The sequence below is a fragment of the Coregonus lavaretus genome (assembly GCF_964263955.1).
Source record: "Coregonus lavaretus genome assembly, chromosome: 23".
Taxonomy (NCBI): domain Eukaryota; kingdom Metazoa; phylum Chordata; class Actinopteri; order Salmoniformes; family Salmonidae; genus Coregonus; species Coregonus lavaretus.
Window position 1 is genome coordinate 36,755,047 of NC_140010.1, and position 18,115 is coordinate 36,773,161.

Sequence of the window (18,115 nt, forward strand, 5' to 3'; positions counted from 1 at the left end):
GGTTCTGATCTGTGTGTGTGTGTGTGTGTGTGTGTGTGTGTGTGTGTGTGTGTGAGAGAGAGAGAGAGTGCGTGCACGTTCGTGCAAGTAGAAAGCATGTTGACTCAAGCCAATGTCATCCTCCTCTCTTTCATGTTGAAGAAACGGTCTATCACTCTGTCATACAGTACACGCTTTTATTTTCTGTTGTCCTAGGCTACCTGGCTAAAATGCTTGCTCGCTTGCCTAACAGCTAGTTAACATTAGCCTTCTACATCTAGCTACATATTCAACTTCCATCCTTCAATGCTACGGGCGGCAACAATGTCATACTCGTTTGGACCTGACAGCATCAGGTAGATGGCTTCCACGTAGAGACAGATGGGCGTTGTTTAGCTCGCTCGGATGATTTCTCCTGTGAGTTACATTTAGCCTCTTGCGAATTGAAGGAAAATTATGAAACACAGAGACGAAAGATAAATAATTGTTTGGGGAAGCCAGGCCGTCGAAGGAGAATGGCAAGAATCATGCAAGCTAACAGACCAGGCACAAACAGGCAAATAATGGCACAGTATAACAGTGTGCAGAACGTCATCTCAGAACGCACAATCTGTCGGCCCTTGTCACAGATGGGCTATTGCAGCAGACGACCACATCCGGTTCCACTCCTATCGGCTAAAAACAAGAAGTGGCTCCAGTGGGCACGTGATCACCAACACTAGTGGAAATTGAGGAGGTGGAAAAACATAGCCTAGTCCGACTAATCCCTGTTCCTGTTGCGTCATGCTGATGGCAGAACCAGGATTTGGCATTAAAAGCGTTGAGTCCATGGCCGCATCCTGCCTGGTGTCAACGGTACAGGCTGGTGATGTAGTGGTGTGGGGAATGTTTTCCTTCCACACGTTAGGTCCCTTGATACCAATTGAGCCAAATTTCCATGCCCCGAACAATTCCGGTTATTCTGGAGGCAAAGGGGGGTCCGACCCACTATTAGATGCGTGTACCTAATAAACTGGCCACTGAGTGTATGACTCTGCTACCACTACTACTTGGCAATGCAACCCGAGTCAGTGGAGTTTATCCACAAAATTTGGGGAAGCACACCAAAATATATAATGTATTTACTATTTTACAATAAACCATCCTGCCTATTCTCCTCTGCCTATTTTATATCCAACTAAAACATGCCTAACCACATCAAATAATAGTTAAATGACCCCCCAGGAATGCGGGCCATTCTAATATTTGAGTAAAACATCATTTCAAACCTTGCTTACATTTATTTGTATACAATCACATATCTCTCTATGAGTGGGAATATTTTGTAACAGATTTCAAAAATTAACATCGCTTGGAGCTGATTTGCTGGTGTTTTTACAGTCTTATCCCCCCCCCCCCAAATATGTATATATATATATATTATTTTTTTATCACCCGAGGGCCAAATTCAGCCCGCAGACCGCCAGTTGGGGAACCCTAACATAGACCATTATTAATTGAGGAACAATTATATCTCTAGTAAAATTAACAATTGGAAGAATAGTATATCCTTTCAACATATGCCATTCATATGACATGCAGCTTTCGGGTATTAGATCTTGCAGACAGAAATATGACAGACAAGTGTGCATCATCATTATCAACACACAGAGCCTTGGACACATTAAAGAGATACCAAATTGAAACATTTTATTACCTTATACATGTGTGTATTGAAAAGCATTATGCTTAAAACAAAACAAAAAAAATTACAATCAATGTTTTTGTACTGCTCAGTCACACAAATGTCTCATAAAACAAAATTCATAGCAGGAATGCACAAAGTATTAAAATTCTATTTCATATTTAAAAGAACGACATTCCCTCAGGGACCCTTGTGTTTAGAATACGATACAATTGTATTTGTCTTTTCGGGGTGTTGGTTTGCTTCACACGAACCTCGACCACGTCAACTAAACACTGGGACAGGAACTGTAACGTCCAGGATGGCGACTCCTCTCCAGTTGGCTCGAGCCGACACAAAAAAGCCCCATACTAAAGATAAAAGGCCAAACCCCCACAAGACGACCGACGAGGAGATATGCCTTTTATATAGTCTTTGTGTAAAACATCTCAGTCCTGAGGGTTGGAAAAGGCAACATAGATCTCAGCTCAGTGCAGTCCCCTGTGCTCCGTTTCACCGCCTTGGTTGTGTGTTTCTTGTATAAACAAACGTATCGACGTTCCGAGTTTGGGAGGCACCTAGACAGCTGTGCTTTTGGTACCGATGTGCGGCCGCGCAAACTCCACAAAATCGTCAATGAGGACCGGCCATGCTCCTTGGAGGGAAGAGACAAACATGACAGAACAACAATGAAATGTCTCTTTTAGATCCATGAGGTAGGACATTGACTAGGCAATATTCTCACTAATGTTTCATGCTTAAAATGAAACTTGCTTTATCTTAAAGGAAGCACAAAGGATGCAGGGTTAAGCAAGTGGTTATTGGAAGAGGAAACAAGTGGGCTGGCTCCATGTTGTTCTATTGACAACTGATTCCATTGTCAAGCACCTGACCTGAGGCAATGGGTAGCTATAGTTTTTAGCCCTAGTAAAACAAACACAAACCTTCCTCGTCATAATTGGACATGTCATCAGTTATCATTGTGCTGAAGTCTAACAAGAGGTTCCAGGTGTCCTTAGGGATTGATCGTTTATGGTGCTCCTGCAGGGGAAGTAGAGGAAAACATCCAAATGAGCATCAAGAGAAACAACTAACCTCCATTTATCGTCCTACATGTTTATTGAAGCCTTCAACTGAAGAAAAACCACCATCCAATTTCCCCTCTGGGGATCAATAAAGTGTATTCAATTAAGTAAAAATATATAACTTACCACTAAAAATGTGTTCCATAGGTCCAGGAATTTGAATCTTCCAGCCAGTACTAAATTCCAATACGCAATTGCCATTTCTAAGTCTAGAAAATGCACAACAATGAGGACATGTCTGAGAGAAATCCAAGTCCAAGGAGCAGAGTAGACTATGAAAATAGATCAGGAAAGTCAAAATGGATTGCTTACCCAAACCTTTCTGGCCAGGATTCTTTGCAAAGTTAAATGTAAACTGGTAAAAGTCCTTAAATTTCACTTGGTCCTTTAACTCTTGCTCCATTTTTGGTAGTTGGGCTTTTAGTTTCTCTATACTGTCACACCTGAGGAGAACAAAATAAGCTTTAGCACCAATTACAAGTTTAAGGGTTAGCCTACCTGATGTGGAGAAAGAAGAGCTTAGCCTACATTCTGTTACACAACTCAATGGCTGATTGTGATGATGGATGACAATTTCCTCTATAGTTACATGATGAAACCAGTTAACACAAAAACATGTTGTCAATTAGAGTCAGTCAAATTGGACACAGAAATAAAGTCAAACCTATCTCTTGCAAAGGCCGTCCTCACCCTTGTTCTGCCATCCCGTCCATGAACTCCTGTCTGGAGAACTCGCACTGTGTTGCTGCCCGGAACTTCCAGGCAATGAGGAGCACACTAATACTGGCCGGGTCCAGGCCCAGGTCATCACAGAACTGCTGGATGCCATCTATACCGATCTTGTTGTCATCTTGTGGGTCTAAGTAAAGGATAAGGGGGGGGGGGGGGGGGGGGAGTTGTTCAATTAATACTTTCGCCATTGTGAGCTACTTGACTGACAAATGGGTAAACTGACAGACAATTTACCCATTTGGCCTGTCTTTCTTTGATGATATCCATTTTATATGATTTTGGTGGTGAAAGTTGGTGAAGTACGTTTCCACAGCATGCATGGCATATAGCAGTTTTTATTTTTTACAGTCAGTAATACTGCTGTCGTTTTTACTGTCTTAAACCCTTGACAACCTTGAGTGATGACACTTACCTCTGTATCTGTTGTAGAGCTGTTCTAACTTTTTCTTGTCTAACGCTCCTTTTAGATTTGAATGGTAGAGGTCTGGATTTTGGAAAAAGTTGTCTGTGGCGACATCTAGTTTCCAGTCATTCTGTGACAGACAGGTCAATGCAGTCTTCTCATTCGATTGTGTGAAGATCATGAACTGTCGAACTTTATCCTTCTGTGAGGACTTCAGCTTGTTCTGGGTAAAGACAGACATTTTCAGGACAAACAAAGAGTACGCAGGTTAAAGGCACAACCTGTAGCTTTCATTCTGACAATGCTTTGTCAAAACTAAAAGCATTACTTTTAACTCCTGCGCATTTCCCAAATGACACCTGAAGTATAGCTCTACTCAGGCTCAGAATTGTGAGAACTTTCAAAACAGTATAGCCTTAGGTAGAAATGCCATTCCTGGCAGCAGTCTGCAAACCTAACAATACATGCATCCATTGCACACTTTTTCTTATGGTATCTTGTCAATAACCATAATCTTGAATGCATGTTATAATAGCTTGCTTTTAGCCACGGAGGTCGTTTTGAAAAGTTATTTAGTTGTCTAATAATGACTTTCCTTTAGGTATCTACCCAACACAACGTAAAACTGTTTAGTCGACTATGCATGCAAGGTTTGGGTGCAGAAAGGTGTTACCATGACATACAGAGCACAACAATTAAGTTATTGTGGCATTCACACTTCCTAATCCAGTATGCACTCTACTTAGCCAAGGCGTTTAAAGGCAAAACAAATAGGCCTAGTCAAAGCTATGATCCGCGACTGCGCATATATGTTCATTTTAACGACAAGCTAGCTGAGATTGGTTGGCTTCTTTAGCAAGGTTAGACTGCTAAATTGACTGTCTAGAATATGTTGTTGACTATAGCTGTCTGACAACCTAGCTATGCTGCATTATTGACACGCTAGGTTGTTCAATGACAATGAACCGAAATCCAGTCGAGTTGCTAAAAAACTAGCTAGCTAACGTTAGCAGTGTTTAGGATGAAAAACAAAGGTAACAGATAACCGTTTCGCAAGTTTGTTTAAATTCAGTGTTTAGAGTGTTGATTTGATCAACTATGGGGGGGATAACTACAAATAGACACCAAAAACGAAATAAACAGAACATGTTCCTCACCATGTTTGTAATTGCCCAACTCCCGTCTTCCCACCGCTGTGAAGCAGGCAAGAATAATTAGCTAAACTCTTCCGGGTCACGGATTTTTGGACTCCTTCAGAATAATGGTGTGTTCGTAAATTCACTTTGGAGTGCCTGAGTGCGCTCTGGGCGTTCATATATTCAGAGCGTTGTCAGATTATCCGTTCGTAAATTCAGAGAGTTTCGGCTCTCGGAGCGTACACTGAACGAGCGTTCTGACCTCACAACGGCAGTCAATAACCCAAGCTAATTTGGCTAAAGTTGGCTAGCTAGCTTGCAATTTCCAGACACAAATGAGAGAAGACCTCACTCTGACCAATTTACTCGCCTTAGCATACTTAACTCGCCTGTAACTGTGCTGCTGGCAACGTTTTAATAATGTTTTTGTTTTTTTTGCCGACGTTTTCTAACACCACCGGTCATATTCAACGGGTGTTGAGCGTTCGTAAATTCATCAGTTATTCTGCGCTCTGGCACACTCAGACGAGAGTGCTCTGAAATCGGAGTAGATAGCCAGAGGGAATTCACGAATGCACCCTAAGAAATTGTTTTTTCTTAGAAAGAGTCCCGTCCTGTTAACTTTGTAAATGAATTATTATGTAAAATGTGCACAATTATCGATATATTTGACACTACATACAAATAATGATTAAAAGTATTTCTATAAGATGTGTGATTTTTTGTCGGATTTTTTGTTAAACCTAAATGATCAACACATGTTTTGTGTGTGTAATTTTATCATTTATTGGACTGTATACCATTTTCTGTATGTTGTGTCGCAGTTAAATGGGGGACCATTCTACTCAGGAGTAGGTTTACACCCCAAGCAGGGTTGCTGCTCATTGTGCGGCCCTAAAGGCCAAGCACCACTGGCTGAAAATACATTTTTGCATTTACCTATCAATTTTGGTATTTCGGTCCATTAATATTAGTATTTTCAAAAAGTAAACATAACAATTTCCAAAACTTGATGAAACTGTATATTTTCTTTAGTTTATCATACTACCGTCATACATTTTGATGAATTTTAACCACTTTAAAATGGACATGCAGTACCTTCAGAAAGTATTCACACCCCATTGACCTTTTTCCACATATTGTTGTGTTACAGCCTGAATTTTTTTATTGATTAAATTGAGATGTTTTGTTACTGGCCTACACTCAATACCCCATAATGTCAAAGTGGAATTATGTTTACAAATTAATAAAAAATGAAAAGCTGAAATGTCTTGAGTATTCAAAATCCTTGTTATGGCAAGCCTAAATCAGTTCAGGAGTAAAAATGTGCATAACAAGTCACACTTTGTGTGCAATAATAGGGTTTAACATGATCTTTGAATGACTACCTCATCTCTGTACCTCACACATACGATTATCTGAAAGGTCCCTCAGTCGAGCAGTGAATTTCAAACACAGATTCAACCACAAAGACCAGGGATGTTTTCCAATACCTTGCAGATGGGGGGAAAAAAAGACATTCAATATCCCTTTGAGCATGGTGAAGTTATTAATTACACTTTGGATGGTGTATCAATACACCCAGTCACTACAAAGAGACAGGCGTCCTTCCTAACTCAGTTGCCGGAGAGGAAGGAAACCGCTCAGGGATTTCACCATGAGGCCAATGGTAACTTTAACACAGTTACATAGTTTAATGGCTGTGATAGGAGAAAACTGAGGCTGGATCAACAACATTGTAGTTACTCCACAATGCTAACGTAATTGACAGAGTGAAAAGAAGGAAGCCTGTACAGAATAAAAATATTCCAAAACATGCATCCTGTTTGCAACAATGCACTAGTAATACTGCAAAAAAAATGTGCCAGTGCAATTAGCTTTTTGTCCTGAATACAAAGTGTTATATTTGGGCAAATCCAATACTAGACATTACTGAGTACCACTCTCCATATTTTCAAGCATAGTGGTGGCTGCATCATGTTATGGGCATGCTTGTAATCGTTAAGGACTTGGGAGTTTTTTAGAATAAAAAAGAAACGGTATGGAGCTAAGAACAGGCAAAATCTTAGAGGAAAACCTGGTGCAGTCTGCTTTCCACCAGACACTGGGAGATGAATTCGCCTTTCAGCAGGACAATTACCTAAAACACAAGGCCAAATCTACACTGGAGTTGCTTACCAAGTAGACAGTGAATGTTCCTGAGTGGCCGAGTTACAGTTTTGACTTAAAATCTACTTGAAAATCTATGGCAAGACCTTCAAATGGTTGTCTAGCAATAATCAACAACCAATTTGACAGAGCTTGAAGAATTTTGAAAATAATACATGGGCAAATGTTGCACAATCCAAGTGTGGAAAAGCTCTTAGAGACTTCTACAAAGTATTGACTCAGTGGTGTGAATACTTATGTAAATTGGATATTTCTGTATTTAATTTTACAATACATTTCTAACATTTCAGAAATCGTGTGTGTGTAGAATCAATTTAATCGAGTTTGAATTCAGGCTGTAACACAACAAAATGTGGAATAAGTCAAGGGGTATGAATACTTTCTAAAGGCACTGTAGAGATGTTTTCTAATAATTGTATTGAAAAACATACGACTGCCATGCAATGGTTTATAATTGTATTATTTTATTAGTTGTCACAACATTTTAATCACTAGCACATTTCTCCATCAAAGTTTTGGGTTTGTAGGAAAAGTCTTCATATGAGAAATGAAATGAGAGATTTCTGTATTTCATTTTCAATACATAAAATTGCACTTTCTTTTCACTTTGTCATTATGCATTATGCATTATGCATCGCAGTGCTAACTGTGCCACTAGAGATCCTGGTTCGAATCCAGGCTCTGTCGCAGCCGGCCGCGACCAGGAGACTCATGGGCGGCGCACAATTGGCCCAGCGTCGTTTAGGGTAGGGGAGGGAATGGCCGGCAGGGATGTAGCTCAGTTGATAGAGCATGGCGTTTGCAATGCAAGGGTTGTGGGTTCGATTCCCACGGGGGGCCAGTATAAAAAAAAAAAAATGTATTCACTAACTGTAAGTCGCTCTGGATAAGAGCGTCTGCCAAATGACTAAAATGTAAAATGTAAAATGTAAATTATGGGGTACTGTGTGTAGATGAGAAGAAGAAAAAATGTTTTAATCCATTTTTAATTCAGGCTGTAACACAACAAAATGTGGAATAAGTCAAGGGGTATGAATACTTTTTGAAGGCACTGTACATCAATCATTTCAAAGCTCACTACATTAAATTACACATAATTTAAAAGGCCATTTCATAGAGAGTGTTACAAACTGGACTAGGCCTATATTTAATAACTTATTTTGAAGAGATGGTGATTGGGTCTAAATAGGCGTTTGTTGTTTGGTAGTCTAAATTCAGTGTACTTGTCTTTAACTGCCATTTCCCCGAAAGTCAGACTCTTCCCACACACCAGCTCATTATTCTCAGCTCCAGAAGCACCTGCTATCACCACATTTTGTGTGGTTATCCTTAGCGGGAATTGTTGATATGTTGTACATTTTTTATTCTAGATAATAGTTTCTTTGGAAAAATGCACCAAAAATCTTTAGTATTTTACAGATAGAAAGATGAGTGTCTTAACAAAATAAAACCCAAAATGTTATTGAAACGCCCCATAACATTTGTTGTGTATTCGGAGAACATTGTAACCAAGTTCTGCTAGACATTAAGGCAATGTTCTCCTAACATTAACACCAAAACATTTTATTTAATTTTTTATGTTGCTGACAGATAGAATGTTCCCCTAACTAATGGAAAACTGGACAATTAAACAGGTGAACATTACAAAAACGTTCTCCCTATAATTGTTAGCTGGGTTTGCACCTGCAGGTTTTACACAAGTGAAATACTGTATTTAGCTATCAAATGCAATACTTTGTAGTTGGGGTTTTAGTTGTGAGATTGATAGTGGCGTACATTTCTGGGAGGGAATTCACTGGATTGAATTGTTTACTTTACACAACAAAAACATGTATAAGTTTTTTCCATGGGCCTGGGCTGGGAATGCTATATATTTAGTTAGAAAATAATCCAAACCATTCCAAATGTATGAGTGGTAAAACAGGGCGTTACTACACATGACATGAGAAATGAGAAACAGAGACTGTGTGAGATCAGAAATTATTTCATAAAGTTGATATGTTGTCTTGGCAAAGAGTAAATTTCCCATAGAATTTAGCATGCCATGAATTTTGACATGATGAGGACTCCGTAGCAACCCAAATACCTGCAACTTGTGCTGCAATATCCTTCCGCTATAAAATAGTCTACATATTTTGTTGTTTTCGCTTTATAGAACGCAGCTTCACAGTATTAACACATAAATCATAAATATTTGTCTATTAAAAAGATTGTCTTTGTGTGGAGAATGTCTTGTCTGTCCCGAAAAATTACCAGATTTACTGTTTACATATCAGTGAAAATAGTCCGGCCATATAAAATCGCTTGTCCTCCTCTCCGTAGATCTTTTCCAGTCGCATGTTGAAGTTTGAGTGGATCATGTCTAGCGATTCTCCTGATTACAACAGGTAAAGCCTTGTTTCATGGCGTCACATTAAAATGACATGTATTACATTATTTATAGACCTGCATTTTCCATGCATCTTGTAGCTATTCGTAGGAAACTAGCTAGCTAGGTGGCTTACAACGCCGGACCCCATTGGCATTAGCATGCTAGCTTAATGTTAGTTAACGTTAGCTATCCATGTTAGTTCTCTGTCAAGATGCTAGGTCACGTCTGCCTCATATTTAGCTGATGCAAAGAATATGCAGTAAAATATACAATTTGGTTACCTAGACACAATTTACACATTTACTAACTGTAGGCTTGTCATTTTACACAACCAATTAGATAATGTCAGATGGTGTCATCCACGGCCTAGTTCCAGCCTTGGTTGAACTAAGTTTCAGCCAGACTAGCTCAATGATGGCTTTGGTTCCAGCTAGTTCGGCTAAATTAGTTATCTAGGTTGCTAACTTTGGTTAACTAGCTAGTCAGCTTGCTAACGTTGCCACGCACTGACTGAGTTGGCAGCAGGATTAGAGGGGGAATTTTTTAAAATGAATATTGGCTAAGTTTTTTGAATTTCATCGGTTTATCAGCTCCAACGGAGATTAGTTAGCTTAAGAAATGGTGGTCCATTTGGGATGTGGACAAGTGCGAGACCAACCAACCAAGTCGGTGAAGTTGGGACACCACAGGTCTCACTCAATAAGCAACACTAGCTAAATGTAATTTCTATATATTTTTTGTATTTTACTCCTCACACTTACATGTCAAACTTCCCACTTGGCTGATGAGGATTTTCCTGTAATTGCTTCACCAACCCTCTCCCAATAACCATATTGAAATTAATCTGAATGTTTTGGTTGCTCAGTATGTCTGATGCTGCTCCTTATTTTCACCTATAGCTCAAGAGATCGTGAGCATGATGCAGGGCCAGAGGGGATGGAGCCTGATGGTGTCATCGAGGTATGGTCTTAACTCTCTCCTAGCGAAATCAATTAATTTGGTTAAAATAAATTATGGATCTCTGAGGATTAGGGTAATCTGTCCATGACTGCATTGGTTTGAAAGTTTACCCGACTCCTTGCACATAACTTGTTATAGGGGATTTCAGTTCCCTTCTGTAACAAGGTTTGAGTGAAATGATGGCATTTCATCTTTCGGGACAGACCTGATAATGGTGACACCTTTCTATACTGATCACTCAACCTCAAGCGTAGGCCTGCAGTTGACTCACTGTCATCGTAACAATTTGTACACTGAACTAAATACTCATGTTATTGTGCAGAGCAACTGGAACGAGATTACTGACAACTTCGATGATATGGCCCTGAAGGAGACACTCCTTAGGGGTATTTATGCGTATGGTTTTGAGAAGCCATCGGCCATTCAACAGAGGGCAATCATTCCGTGTATCAAAGGTATGTAAATCAATGGTTTGTTTATACCAATAAATGAAAGTTGAACATCCTCTCATTGAGTGAAATGATGGTATACCATCTTTTGGGACTGCAATGGAGAACTACTTTTGAGTGTTAATGATCACTCAAGTGAATGAGGACTTAATTTGCATTCTGATCATGAAACCCCTTTGCTCCCACCCCCCAGGCTTTGATGTCATTGCCCAAGCCCAGTCAGGCACTGGCAAGACTGCCACGTTTGCCATCTCTATTTTGCAGCAACTGGACATGGAGCAGAAAGAGACCCAGGCTTTGGTACTGGCCCCCACCAGGGAGCTGGCTCAGCAGGTATGCTGTACCTGAGGTCAGGATAAACTTAAGTGTATCAGACCAAGGCGGCATATTAAGTCTCAAACCAAAAAGGTATTTATATTTTCCCCACTTCCTTCCTTCATGCAAAATCAACTAATTGGATTAAAGGAGGTGACAGATCTCTTAGGATCGGTGTAGTCTCTGTCCATGACTGCATTGCTCTGAAAGTTGACCTGACTACTTGCCTATCACTTGTTTATAGGGGATTTCAGTTCCCTTCTGTAATGAGGGTTGAGTGAAATGATGTCATTTCATCTTTCGGGACAGACCTGATAATGGTGACAACTTTTTATGCTGATCACTCAAGAAACCCTCAAGTCTAGTTTAATACATTGATGCCAAGCGCAAATCACCATGAAACATATTGTTTTACCCATTTCAGATCCAGAAGGTGATTCTGGCTCTGGGGGACTACATGGGGGCTGCCTGCCACGCCTGCATTGGGGGCACCAACGTCCGCAACGAGATGCAGAAGTTGACGGCCGAGGCCCCCCACATAGTGGTGGGGACTCCAGGCCGGGTGTTTGACATGCTTAACAGGAGATACCTGTGTAAGTACTCATCAGTGTAAGTATCTGCCATCTGACCAACTCATTTCTCTCTTGTCCATTGGCATTCTTTAGAGGCCTTCCTAGCTTGTTGATCACAATACATGTGCTAAGTTGCAGTCTTGTCTACTTCATTGTAGCTCCGAAATGCATCAAGATGTTTGTCCTGGACGAAGCTGATGAGATGCTGAGTCGAGGTTTTAAGGATCAGATCTATGAGATCTTTCAGAAACTGAGCACAAACATCCAAGTAGGTCTCTTTTTTATAAATTATTAAATAAAACTATTTATTCTATACTGAACAAAAATAAACGCAACATGTAAAGTTTTGGTCCCATGTTTCATGAGCTGAAATAAAAGATCCCAGAAAAATGTACATACCTACCTGAAAGCTTATTTCTCAAATGTTGTGCACAAATGTGTTTACATCCCTGTTAGTTAGCATTTCAACTTTGCCAAGATGATCCATCCACCTGACAGTTGTGACTTATCAAGAAGCTGATTAAACAGCATGATTACACAGGTGCACCTTGTGCTAGGGACAAAAGGCCACTCTAAAATATGCCGTTTTGTCACACAACACAATGCCACAGATGTTTCAAGGGAGTGTCCAGTTGGCATGCTGACTGCAGGAATGCCCACCAGAGCTGTTGGCAGAGAAGTTCATTTTCATTTTTGTAGTTTTAGAGAATTTCGCAGCATGTCCAACTGGCCTCACAACCATAGACCACATGTAGCCACGCCAGGCCAGGACCTCAACATCCAGCTTCTTCACCTGCGGGATCATCTGAGACCGCCACCCGGACAGCTAATGAAACTGGGTTTGCACAACTGGATAATTTCTGCACAAACTGTCAGTCTCAGGGAAGCTCATCTGCATGATCGTCGTCCTGACTAGGGTCTTGACCTGACTGCAGTTTAGTGTCGTAACCGACTTCGATGGGAAAATGCTCACCTTCGATGGCCACTGGCACGCTGGGGTAGTGTGCTCTTCACAGATTTGTTTTCAACGCTACTGAGCAGACGAGTGGTTTGCTGATGTCAGCGTTGTGAACAGTGCCTCATGGTGGGGTTATGGTATCGGCAGGCATAAGCTACGGACAACGAACACAATTGCATTTTATTGATGGCAATTTGAATGAAGAGATACCGTGACGAGATCCTGAGGCCCATTGTCGTGCCATTCATCCGCCGCCATCACCTCATGTTTCAGCATAATGCACAGCCCCATGTCGCAAGGATCTGTACACAATTCCTGGAAGCTCAATGTCCCAGTTCTTCCATGGCCTGCATACTCACCAGACATGTCACCCATCGAGCATATAGGGATGCTCTGGCTCAACGTGTACGACAGCATGTTCCACAGCTATTGAAGAGGAGTGGGACAACATTCCACAGGCAACAATCAACCGCCTGATCAACTCTATGCAAAGGATTAATTCATTTCTGTGTTTATAATTGGGTTTTCTGTTATAACAATTTATTTTTGTACTTATGTATTGTATATTGCTTTATGGTGTTTTCATATAAGCCCTTGGGCTTACATCACCTGCACCCTGTTTCAATTTTTTTTTTTAAATTCAAATCTCACTTTGTGTAAATAAAACTAAACAGCCTGATCAACTCTGAGACGGAGATGTGTTGCACTGCATGAGGCAAATGGTATTCACACCAGATACTGTTTTTTGATTCGCACCCCTGACTTAAAAAAAAAAAGAAGCTAACTGTGACCAACAGATGCATATCTGTGTTCCCAGTCATGTGAAATCCATAGATTGAGGCCTAATTTATTTCAATTGACTGATTCCCTTGTATGAACACAACAATTTCAACAATGTTACAGTTCATGTAAGGAAGTAAGTCAATTGAAAAATTCATTAGGCCCTAATCTATGAATTTCACGACTGGGCAGGGGTGCAGCCATGGGCCCACCCACTGGGGAGCCAGGCCCAGCCACTTACTAGCCAGACCCACCCACTGGGGAGCCAGGCCCAGCCACTTACTAGCCAGACCCACCCACTGGGGAGCCAGGCCCAGCCACTTACTAGCCAGACCCACCCACTGGGGAGCCAGGCCCAGCCACTTACTAGCCAGACCCACCCACTGGGGAGCCAGGCCCAGCCACTTACTAGCCAGACCCACCCACTGGGGAGCCAGGCCCAGCCACTTACTAGCCAGACCCACCCACTGGGGAGCCAGGCCCAGCCACTTACTAGCCAGACCCACCCACTGGGGAGCCAGGCCCAGCCACTTACTAGCCAGACCCACCCACTGGGGAGCAAGGCCCAGCCACTTACTAGCCAGACCCACCCACTGGGGAGCCAGGCCCAGCCTATCACAATGAGTTTTCCCCCACAAGGGCTTTATTAGACAAATACTCTTCAGTTTCATCAGCTGTCTCAGACAATCCCGCAGGTGAAGAAGCTGGATGTGGAGGTCCTGGGCTGGTGTGGTTGTGAGGCCGGTTGGATGTGCTGCCAAATTCTCTAAAACTATGTTGGACGCGGCTTATGGTAGAGAAATTAAAATCTCTGGCAACAGCTCTAGTGGACATTCCTGCAGTCAGCATGCCAATTGCACACTCCCTCAACTTGAGAGCTTTGTGGCAAAACTGCACATTTTAGTGGCCTTTTATTGTCTCCAGCACAAGGTGCATCTGTAATGGTCATGCTGTTTAATCACCTTGATATGCCACACCTGTGAGGTGGATGGATTATCTTGGCAAAGAAGAAATGCTCACTAACAGGGATGTAAACAAATTTGTGCACAACATTTTAGAAAAGCTTTTTGTGTGTATGGACATTTTCTGGGATCTTTTTATTTCAGCTCATGAAACATGGGACCAACACTTTACATATGTTTTTATATTTTTGTTCAGTATAACTCAGGAATATCTTTAATTGTTTTGTATAGTTCTGTGTATATACTTGCACAATTTTACTCATGCATATGAATACATTTTCAGATTGCATGCTAGTGCTTTGCTGAAGAGAATAGGAGTTGAACCTGTAACCTTGTAGTCAGAAGGCAATCACATGAGGTTGTTTTCCCTAGTCACCCCACTTCCACATGAAATAACTGCTAAAATTGCAGATGCCAGGTTAGCTTGGTTTATGCAGTAATGCTAGCAGAGTATTGCGTGGGTATGAGTCGTGGTCGAACCTCTTAATGTTCGTTGTCGTCTGTCTCGAGGCCCAGTGCAACAATTAATCAGCAACTTTGGATGACAGGCGCATTTCTCCAGTTCACAGGGTAATGAGTTTCTCCGGTATCTCCACAGGTGGTCCTCCTCTCTGCCACCATGCCAGCGGATGTCCTGGAGGTGACCAAGAAGTTCATGCGAGAGCCCATTCGCATCCTGGTGAAGAAGGAGGAGCTTACCCTGGAGGGTATCAAGCAGTTCTACATCAATGTAGAGCGAGAGGTGGGTAGTGTTCACCAACGCCATGGCTCCATATTTATCCAGTTGCAAATGTTGAGTTCCAGTAGTCCAACCAAGGATCTAGCGTTTCCCTTTTAAAGCACCCTGCTATAATTGTGGGGGTGAAGCCTCTGGGCTTGGCCCTTGCAGGCATGTGAGCATGGGTACACCAAGGAAGAAAAGTGAAGGCAGTGTCGCAAATGAGGCTAGGGTGGACCGCTTTCTTAATGTCCGGGGTCCTATGTCTCAAGATTCTGTGCTACAATATCTCTGAATGTGTAATGTTCCATTTAGAAATAATTTGTCATAAGGCTAGCCAGGCCTGCTCAGTAAAATGAGTTGTACCCTTCCTGTTTCTTCCAGGAGTGGAAGTTGGACACGCTGTGCGACCTGTACGAGACTCTGACAATCACTCAGGCAGTCATCTTCCTCAACACCAGGAGGAAGGTCGACTGGCTGACCGAGAAGATGCACGCAAGGGACTTTACTGTCTCTGCTCTGGTAAGACCACCAGAAACATTGCTACCAGAATTATAATGGAGCTCAAATGCTGTCATATTGGACATAAAGTTGTATTAGAAAGTTCAGGTTGAATGAACAAGTTTTTGTTTTGTTTAAATATATATATATATAATATATTTCTAGCATGGAGACATGGACCAGAAGGAAAGGGATGTGATCATGAGGGAGTTCAGGTCTGGCTCCAGCAGAGTGCTCATCACTACTGACTTACTGGTGAGTCTACACTCTGATCTACCGACTGTCATTAGTGATGACTAAACATGTGTGCATGATATTGTGTTATCCCAAAATGCAACCCAAAAGGTTTTTCTCAGCGATGGCCCTTTGTATGGCTTAGCAGTAATACCTTTTGGGAGATGAAAGGTCTGTTCTCCACCACGGATTTCTCTCGCTGTAGGAATCTGTTACTTAATGTCAGACTACATTTTAAAAAAATCAAATTTGCTTTAGATATTCATGTTGGTGCCTCAACTTTGCTTGCTTTGAACTATTGTTCTTTTTGATATTCAGGCTCGAGGAATTGATGTGCAGCAGGTTTCCCTGGTCATAAACTATGACCTTCCTACAAACCGAGAGAATTATATTCACCGGTATGTAATCTGATGAAATGGATGACTTGTGTTATGACTGAATCTTTAATGTAATTGTAAAGTTTGCGCCTGGACCTGACATTTTGTTCCCCCCTCATTTCTACAGAATTGGTCGCGGTGGCCGTTTTGGCAGAAAAGGCGTGGCTATAAACTTTGTGACCGAAGAGGACAAGCGTATCCTTCGGGACATCGAGACGTTTTACAATACGACAGTTGACGAGATGCCTTTGAATGTGGCTGACCTGATTTGAACCAGTGGGTTGAGATTTTTTAGCGCGGTGCTAGCGGTCGTACACTTGCATTGTGCTTACATTATTATTCGAGGCAAACTTCTCTCATTGCTATGCCTGAATCAGACTCCCGATATTTGTAGGATAAGGCGACATCGATGGTCTCTCGTGGACAGTTGTAGATTCTAACCTCTTAGAGTTTGTTGGAGCTACAAAAGCCTTGGCGACAGTTAACGTTATGGTTCTTATCAGTTTATTTCAGTGTTCTATTAAGGTTTGTGTAGTGGATGTTCTTCAGCGTTTAGTGATCTTCTTGTGGACAAAACGGTATAAGTGCTGTATTAAGTCTGCCAATTATGTTATGCTAACATATGTTTGGTGTAGTTGCGAGTCTGCACCATTTATGTTATAGATTTAACTCGCCTTTATATTTTATTCAATGTGTTCATTTACGTGTACCACATTTTATCACTGTCTAAAGTCCTTGGTTTGACCATATTTTGCTTGCATGCAGTTTTACCTCTTAGTTTTCCTGAACTCAACGTTTTGAGCGTGTAGCTATTTTCCCTGAAACTGAATGTCTTAATAAAACCAAACTTGCTGTACTAAATTATACCATACATTGTAATTTATGAATATTTAAATAGTTGGTGAATGACCTACTTTTGTTAAGGAGGCTTTGACACAGCGGCATGTTCTTTGAGCCGTCTAGACCAGTGGTTCTCAAACCTCCCTGGGGACCTCAAGCCGTTTCAAGCATTTGTCTATACCAGAGCTAGCACACCTGATTTAGCTTGTCAACTAATATCCAGCCTTTGTTTAGATTTAATCAGGTGAGCTGGTTCAGGGCTACAATCAGGGAGGGAGGCTTTAGTGTTGTCACACATTTACCCTAGCAAACAGTTGATTTAAAGTGGAACTGACAGCATTTTAGCATCATGAAATATATAAAAAATCTGTTCATATACACTCCCAGGAAGAATGACTTTTTTGGGGGGGTACATTTTTTGACAAGGGAGAACTTTTGGTCACTTTCATGTTTTCGTACATTCATAGAATGTTTGGGAACAATGTAAGGCATTTGTGAACATTCTATAGCAGTATAGAGTGGGAAAGTGGCCATTTAATGGACACTGCAGTAAATAAAACCAAATAAAAACATCTGTCCAGGACCTGAGTCTGCGGTGCACCATCGCCAATCAGAGCTACAGTAGGCCTATATGCAAATAAGCCATTTGCCACATGGGCCTGCCATTTACCTTGAACTGGACTGTGTGTTTTACTGGCAGTGGTGAATTTAGCCATAAAATACACAACAGATTTCTGCAAATATGTAAATATCAGTCCTCTTACATTTGGGAACTTCACAATAGCTCAGTTGGTAGAGCATGGCACTTGCAACGCCAGGGTTGTGGGTTCGATTCCCATGGGGGGCCAGTATGAAAAATGTATGCACTCACTATGTCGCTCTGGATAAGAGCGTCTGCTAAATGACTAAAA

At 41.4% G+C, this 18,115-nt stretch overlaps 2 protein-coding genes across 2 annotated transcripts; one reads left to right on the top strand and one right to left on the bottom strand.

The window, feature by feature from the left end:
* Nucleotides 1-1,642: 1,642 nt before the first annotated feature.
* dcun1d1 (DCN1, defective in cullin neddylation 1, domain containing 1) lies at nucleotides 1,643-5,511 on the bottom strand. Its single transcript, XM_084139542.1, has 7 exons — nucleotides 5,020-5,511; nucleotides 3,872-4,085; nucleotides 3,418-3,586; nucleotides 3,040-3,170; nucleotides 2,854-2,936; nucleotides 2,587-2,683; nucleotides 1,643-2,297 (listed from the first exon to the last, which is right to left on the bottom strand). The coding sequence occupies exons 1-7, from the start codon at nucleotides 5,020-5,022 to the stop codon at nucleotides 2,221-2,223; spliced, it is 774 nt and encodes a 257-aa protein (XP_083995668.1). The 5' UTR covers nucleotides 5,023-5,511; the 3' UTR covers nucleotides 1,643-2,220.
* Nucleotides 5,512-9,497: 3,986 nt separating this feature from the next.
* eif4a2 (eukaryotic translation initiation factor 4A2) lies at nucleotides 9,498-17,230 on the top strand. Its single transcript, XM_084139602.1, has 11 exons — nucleotides 9,498-9,554; nucleotides 10,438-10,498; nucleotides 10,821-10,953; nucleotides 11,141-11,280; nucleotides 11,687-11,855; nucleotides 11,993-12,102; nucleotides 15,133-15,276; nucleotides 15,637-15,774; nucleotides 15,919-16,008; nucleotides 16,306-16,385; nucleotides 16,492-17,230. Exons 1-11 carry the CDS (start codon nucleotides 9,505-9,507, stop codon nucleotides 16,634-16,636), a joined length of 1,260 nt encoding a protein of 419 aa, XP_083995728.1. The 5' UTR covers nucleotides 9,498-9,504; the 3' UTR covers nucleotides 16,637-17,230.
* The last annotated feature ends 885 nt before the right edge of the window (nucleotides 17,231-18,115 follow it).

What these genes read in the sequence shown, in the direction of transcription:
- dcun1d1 (XM_084139542.1), bottom strand. An exon ending in TATGGAACACATTTTTAGTG is followed by an intron (nt 2,684 to 2,853) that starts GTAAGTTATATA and finishes CTTCCCCTGCAG; the next exon opens with GAGCACCATAAACGATCAAT. An exon ending in GTCCAATTATGACGAGGAAG is followed by an intron (nt 2,298 to 2,586) that starts GTTTGTGTTTGT and finishes CTTCCCTCCAAG; the next exon opens with GAGCATGGCCGGTCCTCATT.
- eif4a2 (XM_084139602.1), top strand. Translation starts at nt 9,505, where the DNA reads ATGTTGAAGTTTGAGTGGATCATGTCTAGCGATTCTCCTGATTACAAC. An exon ending in AACTGAGCACAAACATCCAA is followed by an intron (nt 12,103 to 15,132) that starts GTAGGTCTCTTT and finishes GTATCTCCACAG; the next exon opens with GTGGTCCTCCTCTCTGCCAC. An exon ending in ACTTTACTGTCTCTGCTCTG is followed by an intron (nt 15,775 to 15,918) that starts GTAAGACCACCA and finishes ATATATTTCTAG; the next exon opens with CATGGAGACATGGACCAGAA.